The sequence below is a fragment of the Patagioenas fasciata genome, chromosome 23 (assembly GCF_037038585.1).
Source record: "Patagioenas fasciata isolate bPatFas1 chromosome 23, bPatFas1.hap1, whole genome shotgun sequence".
In the NCBI taxonomy this organism is placed as follows: domain Eukaryota; kingdom Metazoa; phylum Chordata; class Aves; order Columbiformes; family Columbidae; genus Patagioenas; species Patagioenas fasciata.
In genome coordinates, this window is record NC_092542.1 from 1,511,337 (window position 1) to 1,522,484 (window position 11,148).

General features: G+C 49.5%; 1 protein-coding gene across 2 annotated transcripts in view; it reads right to left on the bottom strand.

Moving 5' to 3' along the window:
- The window catches only part of SKI (SKI proto-oncogene), an 85,850-nt gene extending 82,618 nt beyond the window's left edge, over positions 1–3,232 (bottom strand). The window contains exons 1-2 of one of the 2 annotated variants that reach the window (XM_071798593.1): positions 2,085–3,232; positions 1,042–1,963 (exon numbers count right to left, since the gene is read on the bottom strand). In XM_071798593.1, coding sequence (XP_071654694.1) covers positions 1,042–1,953 — 912 coding nt within the window. In that variant the 5' untranslated portion in view covers positions 1,954–1,963; positions 2,085–3,232. Of the gene's footprint in view, positions 1–1,041 lie in introns of both variants that reach the window. The other variant, XM_065854955.2, reaches the window with a different exon arrangement.
- Between the last annotated feature and the right edge of the window lie 7,916 nt (positions 3,233–11,148).

The window sequence follows — 11,148 nt, forward strand, 5'->3', positions numbered from 1 at the left end:
CAGACCAGGCAGAATGCAACCAACAAAGCTCCGGTACAAAACTCAACAGGGAAGAGTTAGCGTTAACCTCACACTGTGGGAAGCCAAGCGCTCACCCCCAGCTCATGGCACCAGCGCCAGCAGACACGCTGGGGTCTGGGTGCCAGTCCTCGGCCTGGTGGCACTGGTGGTGCTGGTGGCACTGGTGGTGCTGGTGCCAGGTGCCAAGGCAGCCTCCCACCCACCCACCAGGGATCCTGGATCTGAACGCAGCTCGGACTGAAAGAAAAACAAAAGATACCTAAAAAACCAAAAATCAATGTGCTGTGGGTGGCTGGGCACGGCATGGCATGGCACGCCGTAAGCTGCTGCAGCTGGCCCTAGACACATTCACTTACTGAATATATACATCATCCAATATACAAAAGCCTGTCTGGTGGGGAGGGTCAGGCTCCAGGGATACTCAAAGCAGGGACTTCTCCATCCACGTTCCACGCGCTTCAGCTGAACACCAGTAACCTGCATTACCCTCAGGATTCTTCCTTAGCAGCTGCATTTTATTCCAAAACAAGCACTGAGACAACTGAGCCCCCATCTCCATCCCTGGTGCATGCAGTCGAGGAGGAAATGCTATGTATGCGTCCGCATCTGGAGCAATCAGCAACTGTTATTTTTTTCTGGCTTCTTCTTTGCCTTGACCCCTAACTGAAGCTCTTCAGACCAAAATCACACAGTCCCTGTAAAGTCCGGGGTAGCACGATGGGTTTCGAAGATCAGATTGCACATACAGCAAGATATACAAATACACATACACCATTTAACCAAACTTCAACTCCTGTGTTCAGAACACAACTGGAGAAAAAAAAAGGTGCCATCTCAAACACTGCTCGTCTGTATTAACACACACGTGGTGGGAATTAAGGAGACGATTAGATTGCTAAATGACTCAAAGGAAAAGCAGCTGGTAACCAATCTGGTGTATCAATGGCTGTTACTGAAATTATAGCAAATTCCTTTTCTTTCTCTCCCCCCACCCCCTTTAAAATTAAAGGCATCACTTACCCTGGGGGCTTTCCTCTTGTATTTGTTGTTATAATCAAATTTTTCTTTCATTTCGTCTAAGAGCTGGCCCAGTCTAGCTTTCTCCTCTTTCCCAGTGTAATCCTGGCTGAGGAGGATATAGGATCTCCAGTTTGCAGAGTCAAAGCCCCAGTGGCAAGTCCTGTTTTCCAGAGATTTGTGAGAGTGGACCACAAATTTGTGAGGCGGGTACATGAGCCTGCAGTCCAAGCACTGGATGCAGGCTGCGCTGGGGTTACTGTAAAGCTCTGGCACCAAGAGTCCCTTACACTTCCCAAAGCACTCGTGATACACTTTGAAGCTCTTCTCTGTGAGCTCCAGCTCAATCGTGCTAGAGAATTCCTTCTTGCAGTGGGGAGGACAGGTGCCACCATAAAGCAAGGCGTTACAAAGCCTCTCAGCATCAGTTTTAGTGATGAGCCCGCAGGAAGGAGCAGAGAAGGGCAGGATGCCCATGACTTTGAGGATTTCCAGCTGGTCAGCAGTGCATCTGGAGCAGTAAATATGTAGCTCATCACACACCGAATTAATCTGCTGCAGGGAGAAGTCCCTGAGCACCGAGTTCAGGATCTGGGGCAAGCAAAGCCGCTTTTCTCCACCCACCACGAAGCAGGAGATGGTTTCCCCTTCCAGGATGGTCTCGCACCTCTCGGTGGATCTGTCCGAGGGCATGAAGAAGGGACCGGGCATCACCGGAGGCGGCTGGATGGGGGGCAGATGCAGTACGGGTTCTGCCGGGTCTTTGCCATTGTCTTTCTTGTACATCTCCTGTGCCCATCGTGCTGAGAAAGCAGCAGGGCCACCCAGGGAGCTCATAGAGCTCAGATGAAACTGTTCCAAGGTCTTCTGCAGTCCTGGATGAGGCTGGAAGCTGCTTCTACTTACAGTCTCCATTTTTTAGTTTCTATTCCCAAAACAAACAACAAAAATCCCCAGTTATCTTCCACCCTGGTACAAATCCACTTAAAGGATTTTTTTTTTTTCTTTCTTAACAAAAAAAAAAAGACCAAAATAAATCAACCCACCCTTGTTTCCTTCTCCTTCCCACTCGGGTTGAACAATCCACTCACGAATAGGAAACAAATCCTTCAGCACGCTCCTCGATTCTCTTCTTTCCTTTTCTCTTGCTTCGTTCTAATTTCCAACCTTCCAAGCCTCCAGGCTGCCCCAGCGGAGCACTGAGTCACGGCCGAGAGAGGTCTGCATGGAGCACGCACCCCCAGCCCCCCGGCACCCCGACCCCCTCCCACGCACACACACACACGCTCACTCACTCACACGCCACCCACGGAAACACAAAGTCTGTGCCACGCTCCGAGCACCCGGGGCTCAAACGTGCGCTGGCGGCTGCTGCTTCGCTGCAGAAATCGCCCTCCTGTCCATATCCACCGAGAGGAAGGCGCGGGGGCGGCGAGGAAGAAGCAGCAGGAGGAAGAAAGCTCGGGCTGTGGAAGGGAACGGCGCAGGAAAGGAAAAGGCCCAAATCTCTGGCACTTCCCAAGCGGCGCGGGGGCTCCGATCAGCGGCTCCCTTCCCCCGCCTGCTCCCGCAGCTCGGGCTGGGAGGGCTCCTGGTCTCTCAGTTCGCCTTTCTTCCCTTATTCCTCTCGGTGTTCTCGGCGTGCCGTGGGGAGCTGCGGTACCAGAGCGCACATCCTCCCAGCTCCTCTTTCCAGCAGAGACTGAGAGTGCCTGAGAGCTGAGCTAATGCGGGCTGGCCCAGCCTCCTCCTCCTCCTCCTCCTCCCCCCTCTGTTTGTTGGTGTCTGCCTCAGTCATTGAATCCCGGCCAAGAATGTGACCAACTCCCCAGGCCGAGCTCTTCCAGGAACAGCGCCCGTCCCCCTCCGCTCTGCGCGGAGCCGCGGCACAGGCGGGCGCGCAGCGAGGGAGAGAGGGAGGGAGGGTGAGCTCCCGGGTTCACGGACCGCCGCGCCGCCAAGGAGGGGCGGGCGGGCGCCGGCTTGTTCCTCTCGCTTTCTGGACAGCGGGGAAACGCCGAAACGCGTCTGCCGCACGCACACCGCAAAAAAAAAACCAAACCCGGAACCCTGTCCGTCGCAAGACCAGCTTACAACGCCCAAGTTCAACTTCGAGCGCACGCCCCCGCCAGCAGAAACCGCACGCGTACAAAGGCTACTTATGGCTGAAAACAGCGCATCCTCGGATGCACAAAGTGGCGAGCGGCGCAGCCAATGCGGCCAGCGCCGCGTGCGCATGCGCGCCCCGCTCCCGGCACACGTGTCGCTCGTTCAGCTCACCTGCGACGCCTGCGCGCGTTTAACACCTGGCGGGAGCGGGAGGCGCCGCGGCAGCGCAGGTGCGCGCCACGTACTGAGGAAGCGAGCCCGGGCTGAAGCAGCAGCGCGGAATCAACCGAAAAAACCCCCCACATTCGCCGCAAACGCGGGCAGGTCGGTGCCTGCGCCGCCGGCGCAGAGCCAGGGACGGGCGCCCTCTACCGGGCGGCAGGGAAACGGCGCCCGCCCATCGGCCCCGCCCATCGGCCCCGCCCATCGGCCCCGCCCATCGGCCCCGCCCATCGGCCCCGCCCATCGGCCCCGCCCATCGGCCCCGCCCATCGGCCCCGCCCATCGGCCCCGCCCATCGGCCCCGCCCATCGGCCCCGCCCATCGGCCCCGCCCATCGGCCCCGCCCATCGGCCCCGCCCATCGGCCCCGCCGGGTTTGTCGCGGTTTAGCGTTCTGATATTCTCCAGAACATCGAATTTCAAAGCAAAAAAAAAAAAAATATCAAACCTGACTTCTCCCTTTTTTCTAGAATTCTAAGTACAAATGTAAGAAACACACTTAAAAGGCCTGTTCTCTCCCAATTCTGTCAGCTGTGCATGCCAAAAAAATGCTGGAGAGCAGCTTCACGCCAATACAATTGTTAGAAAAATGTAATGTAGCAGTGGCTTTAAGCATCACTCATAGTATAGAAGGTGAGTGACCCAGAAATGGAGCATGCGGGTGGGCTCCTCTGAAAGAGCTTTTACCATTACGGTAAAAAGCAGAACAAGCAGGTAGATCGGGACAAGAGGAGGAACAAATACACAAATATCCAAACGCTAATTAAAAGAGCAAGCAGAAAAGAACAAGTTTGCAAGGCGCTCAGAATCAATGTAATGGAGCAGGGAATGCAGAAAGCTCTCATATTTTATTTGTATTTTGATATTCTGAAATCCCATTCAGAGGAAAGCGGTGCCACGGCATGGCAAAAGAGCTTTAGTCTTGCAACTAAATCAGTGTTTCTGCAGAGAGGAACCCGCTCTCACACACCCAGCTTAGACAGCGCTTTAAAGGACTGCAGGGCAGTTCAGAAAACACAAGAACATTGGTCTGAGTCACCACTTTTTGCCTTCGTGTGCTGAGAGAAGACACTTCAGAGAGTCTTCACCACATCGCTTTGTCACAGAAAGCCACTGCTGGCAAGAATTGCCCTCCGAGTTTGTTTCTACAATCGTCGCACACGAATTCACTGATCCACAAGCGGAATTTTTAGACATTACGACAACAGCAAGGTCTAAAGACGCAATCTAACACTATAGGCCACACAGTCCTTGATTCCTGACGCTACAGGGGTTGCCACGGTCAGAGAAAGCACAGCTAGGAATATTCTTCACTGAGTAGCAGGGGCAACTGAAAGGTTTTAGTTAAGAATTATTCTCAATATGCCACGTTTTGATAAAATGAAGGACGTCTCTGGCGTTCCACTTATTCCCCCATTCCCAAAGCAAAGGCTTTTTTAGAAAGAAAACCCTTCCCACCATTCACTTCTCAGAGAAGTCCTGACTGTGACAAGGGACAAGTACCCGACACCCAGGGAAGCCACCAAACCATCAAAGGTACTCAGGTGCCAACAGCACCAGAATCATTCCTTAGCTGGATTTAGTCATTTTTTTTAAACTCACTAAAATATAAATGGCTTGATACACTGAAACATATTGTATGCAGTTCCTGATTCTTTTAAAGAACAAAATTAACGCTTGCGGGAAGTTTCGATAGCAATGGAAAAGCTGCTTCGCTCTAGAAGCTGTTTTGGTTTTGGGGGGTTGTTTCATCCTTCCCCTCCCAAAAAAAGAAGAGTAGTAACTGCAGTTCATTGTCAGAGGTGCCATTTCCCTTCCAAACAGCTTTTAAGCAAATAAATCACTGCATCGTGCAACAGATTGTTTATGGGTGGAATTCATAAACCGGAATTCCTGAAGCAGAGGGGTCTACCCAAAGCACAGGAAGGATGGTCTTGTGGTTAAGATGGAAAACTTGGGACATCTGGGGTCTATTCCCAGATCCCCCACAGACTTCCTGTTGCCTTGGGCACGTTGTTTGGTCTCTCTGTGCCTCAGTTTCTGTATCTGCAGCATCCAGAGCGTGACCGATTAGAGTGGCACATTCTGAACCTAAATTGGTGATGGGACAGAAAAAGAATTCTCAAATCCTATAATAATACAGTAATAATAGAGTAAAACTTGCCTTTCTTTATAGCCCACTGACTGCAGCGTTAACCAGCAGCGGGGCAGGAGCCGGGGGGGCGATGGGAGCTGGCATTTGGGATTAAGGTGGCAGTGGCTCCTGAAGGCTCTGCCTCCCCCGACGACACACTGAGCGCTGCGCATCTTAAAATCATACTCATCTTTCCCCCAGTAACTGTTCGTCTTGCTCCAGCTCCAAAGGCTGGAGAAAGCAGAGGGGAAAAATATCTCAGAGGAAGGGCCCTCACACCACAGTGTTTTTCTCCTTCTCTGCCTCTTCTCCTCCCCCTCTCCGTTGGCTTCAAGGCCAACAGCTCCTGGAACACAAATACTCTTGTAAACTTCTGAACCACACAGCCCTGTGGTGGGTGGGTGTTTGCTCCCTGCCTGCCAGTTCCAATCCACCCACAGATTCCAAAGGCCCAGAACAAAAAGCAGACGCCGTTTTTTATATTTAACAGGCCATTTGTTTCCCTCCCCGTTGCCTTAATTTGCAGAACTTGGTGCCTCTCACAAGTATCATGTCCCACCTTTTACCCCCAAGAGGAAGGTATCATGTTTATGCATATTTTTATATAGGCATATGAAAAGTATATTCTAAGCGAATTCACCCCAGTCCCCATCTGGTTTCAGATTCTTGCTTAGTCAGGAAGAACTGGGATTATCAAGAGCTGTGCTGCATATTGCAGCTATTTGACAAAACGGCTGGGAAGGGCTCGTTGTGAAGAAGCAAATGAAGAATGAAAGCAAGGCTGTGAATGTGACACATCAAAATTCCTACTGGAGCTCACGTTAGACGGTAAATTCTTTATAGCAACAAACATCTAATTTCTCCATGTTTGTATCACACATATTCATCTCTAATTGTGACATTTCCATAAAACAATTTCGGCATGACCGGGATATTCCCTTCCCTCCTGTCCTCTGGAGACCTTCGGGTCAGCATGTTCACCGATCACTTCCCTCACCGTGAAACCGAGGACTGGCCAAACCATCCGGAATCTGCAGAATAAGGTTTCAAACTCTCTGTTAAAAAAGACGCATCTGCCACTCAGCCCGGCTTTTCAATCAAATATTTCAATTTTCCATCAACACACAGATTTAGCTTACAAAAAATGAGCTCCCCAATGTACCATCTCCTTAGCCTTTCGGCTAAAAAGAAAAAATGGAAACATTTTTAGAGACGGCAATTTTGGTACCTATTTCTCTTAGAAATGGACTGAAATCAGTGAATTGTAAAACGTCTAAAAAGTCACAAGGAAAAAAAAAATGAATCAGTCATATTTAAGATGAACCAAACAAAAAAATTCCCTGTCTGAGAAGGTCAGCAATGCACTCACCTCAACAAAAATGTCCTCTTTTTTTAATTAACGGAAAAACACACTATTTACACAATGCCTTGCAGGCCAAAGAGATCAGTGAGGTGGTTGGGACTTGTGTGGTATTTACCACCTGTCAAGTCCCACACCATTTTCCAGGTCAGCTTTGAGATGCTGCTTTCCAAAGTACAGACCCTCTTGATCGATACACATCGATACACATCTCGTGTTCCTCTCTATTCCCAATCCTCAGGGATAATCATCTAGGATAAGATTTGGCTGTTAAGCTCAGGTTACGGTAACAGATGCTCTTTGCTCCCGACGTGCCAGGGAGCAGCTTTCCTGCTAAGGCCGTTCAGCAGGCTCTTGGAGCAAAAGTGACTGGAGCAAACTGCAGAACGGGCTCGGAGCATCGGGCGCACATCCATGATTAATATATGTAATGAACATATGACCTGCGTGTCGTGGTTGAGACGGACAAACGACACCTGCGTAACACACCACTCGCTCTCACACCTAAAATTCACATTGAAATAGCAGGAAATCACCAGGCATCCTGGGAACTACAGGAGGCGGAGTGGCCGTTACGAGCTCATGGAAGAGCTCTCCAGCTTTCAGATCGTTCCGGTCCCAGGTTGTCTGGTATGTTGCTCAGGGCTGCCGCTCCCACCCACCCACTCTGCACCTACATGCCCCAGCGGATGCTGCCAAACACCTCATCGCAAAAAGTCAAAATGAAAAGCTCACTACTTCCAATAAAAAAATTAATTCACTGGAAAAAGTCAGAGCCACAGAGATGAATACAAGCTGGAACCCTTGGGATTCCCAAAGGAGCTTACAGGATAGTCCTGTTAGATGAATCAGGGCCGCACAGACTTTTTGTCTTTTATATTAATGCAGAATCTTTCATTTCTCAGCATATCCAGCAATAGCAGGCATAGCATCCGACACAGGAAGGGATGAGAATACCAAGCCCAAGCCTTGTCCTGTGAAATGGGCAACCCAACTGTTGCTGTCCAACCTCAGCTTTTCCCCTGGCGTGGTTCTTCCACAGGCTGTTACCAAACAGTCACTATCACCATCCTAGCGAAGAAAAATCAACATGTTTAAGGCAAAGTTAAACTTAAGACTTAAGCAAAGTACCCCCCTAGTTCAGGGCTTACAGCCATCTACTGTATCCCAAAGCAATCAGTATCAAAGGAAACAATCATGCCAACCTTGCACTACAGGAGTTACTGCTGAGCACAACGCGGCTCTGAGCTTCACCAAACCCAGTGGGCTCCCTCCCACGCAGGCCCCGCGCTGCAGGAGCTGTGGGAACGCCGCTCGATCTGCTGCAGCGAGTCCAGGGGCAGCGGAGCTGGGCGCACACCCAGCGTGCAGCGGCTCGCGTGGGCTGCCGCTCAAACCGCCCCCTTTCCTTCTCACCCGAAACCCACCACGTTCCCTTCCCCAACAGCCTCTCACAGACTCCAGGGAATTCACACAGCTTCTTTGTAATCTCTTCCATCTTTAGGATAATTTATCACAGCATCCATATTTTGCAAATAACTGATACTCTTAAGTGTGCCTTTGCTGGAAATACTCCGCAAGACCTTATTATCTGCTAGTTGGATTATCAGTGAGATTCTTGTCTCTCTTCTCTTGGTCTTTGGTACATACTTTACAACAGATTAAGATCCAAAATCATGGTGAGGAATGAGCCCCAGGATCTGCTTGAAATTCATGATATCTGCCCCTTGTTGTAAGGCGATCCTCTATCTGCTGGTCTGACATATGAACCTGCCATTTATTTTAAAGGCCCGTGTCTCCTATAAATAACACACAGAGCACCAGGCACTCCATGCGGATAAGTGCTTGCATCATCACTTCGCTAATTCAGAATGTGCTGTCCTAAAAATCTGGAATTTCTGCTCCTCTCTCACAAATTCTTATGGGCTGATCTCATATTTATTTTATTTATGAGCTTTCTGAATGAACCTGTGATTGAAGCATGTGCACACCTCATTAGCATAATGAGATTTTTCTTACTAGCATGTCATGAAAAAGCCATAAATTCATACTGTCACTTTACAGCTGTGGAACTGGGGAACAGACACACGACTGGGTTAGGGCCACCCTGCAGATCTTTATCAGAGTCCAAATCTTTTACCAAGTTAAAATCAATGGCTCTAAGTTACTATTTTTTTCCTAACAAAACTCCACCGATATTCATAGGTGAGTGTACGTGAGAAGAGAATCCAGCACCGGAAGGCAGAGAGCAGGCTGAGATGTGAAGGCAGCGGGTTCTCAGGGCCCGCAGCCGCGCTGTTGAGCTGCACCAAAGGCCGTTGGGACGGTTTGGCAGGACCCGCAGGTGCTGCTCAAACCAGCTCACAATGCAGACTTGCCGTGAGAATCACTTCTGTTTCCAACAGTCCTACGCTTCCAATACGCCCTAAGTCTATATGCACACTACCTATAAAGAGTAGACCCACGGACAAAAAAACGGTCTCCAGAATAGCAAGGGTTTAAGATAATTTTAAACAGTGAACTCCTATTCATACGCTTCTATACTATTCATTTGTATTTAAGAAAGCAACGGTGGCTGTGCGAGGAAGGATTGCAGGAGAGCCCGGCCTTGCTCAGACTCCCCTTTTCCATCTCCACCCTTTCAAAAAGCTCTGCTGGATTTCTCTTTGGCGTGGGGCGGCCCTGCCCATGCTGCTCTCTCCCTTCTCCCCGCTGGCCCCCGTGTAATCCCCAGCCCATCTTGAAGCGATGATGGTGTCTGTACAGCGCGTGGGGCAGCATGTCCGCCGGTCCATGGGCTCCCACGCCAGCTGGCACCTTTCCCTCCCCATTCCCTGCCTTCTGGGGCCAGCGCTGGACCCACACTGTTCTAGTAATGAATGCAACCTGTTCTAACCAATGTGAAGCTTATTTGTGAGTGTGGAGCTGCACTCAATCGCCTGACATTTCACATTTCTCACCATAAATCTGGGTAACACTTTATTTTAATTACTGGGACATTTTCTAACTTTTATTGTTTCTGGCAAACACAGGCAAAATGAGCTCATTCATTATATAAGGTATGTGAGCTATTTCTTCAGGGGAAATTGTGTTCTATATTATTCTTGCCATCCAATAAGATGCCATTCACTTCTCTTGTAGATGTCATTAAGTATCACACAGACTGAGAATAATTAACTAATCTTTCCTTGAATGCCAGAGACCTTGGAAGAAGATCCATCCATCCATCCATCCATCCATCCATCGATCCATCCATCCATCCACCCACCTTTCTGCACTTCTAACACAACCAATTCATGTCAGCAACTAAGGGGCAATACAGCTCACAACCTCTTCACATTTCCTCTCCAAAATGGGTGTAGATACCACCTTGAGATGATAGGAAAGGAAATGCCACACTGGAAATCTCACACCCCAATTTGATTTCTTCAAGGACCAGGCATCAAACACTCCACTCGGGGCCCTGGGGGGAACCAGAGGATTTTATAAATGCCTTGAAGGCTCAATGTAAAAATCCCTTTATATTCCACCCCCAGCAAAGTTCTATAGCTTCACTAAGATGAACAGTCCTGCAGACTGGAGAGCCTGAACTCCTCTAGCTCTCCAAGGTCACATCAGTCAACCTGCAGAAAACCACACTCAGCATCTCTGGGCCGGACTGGTCCCACAGCAACCAGTGCCAAATTCCAAATGGAGTCCAAACAAAGATGAAGTTTGGGCTCTCTATCTCCATAATGATAATTTAGGGCCAAGTTACAGTAGATGCTGAACACTCTGCAGGCAATAGAACCTCTCACTTGGAAAACTAGAACATAACTTTTCAATTAGTGGATTCGGACTGGACTGGAGAAATCGTAACTCGAGCCAGTTCTTCTGACAATTGCTTGAGCGTCAGAAATCGCCTCCTGCTCTCGGACGGCGGAGCAAGGCCTCTCCCCTTGTCTGCGCATTCCAGGCCCTCCTCACACTGTACCTTCCTTGTTCGTGCTGCTGAGCCCAAGATGATGGAATTGGCCATTTGCCCAGGTGGAGGGGGAAAAAAAGGCAGTTACTGTAATGGAACTGCTTTCTGACTTTTCTGAATCCACCAAGTGAAAATCCCATGCAGATAGCACAGAGCATGTTTAATGACTCACGCTCCGCATTTTCACCAGGGAAAAATCTCAGGCCTGCACTCAGTTAAAAGATGGAAATTTTTATAAACCTTCCATTGTGGTGTGTTACCAGCTGTGCAGAAATGGTCAAAAAACAAAACCTAAGTAAGTAAATTGGTTGATTTTCTTTCT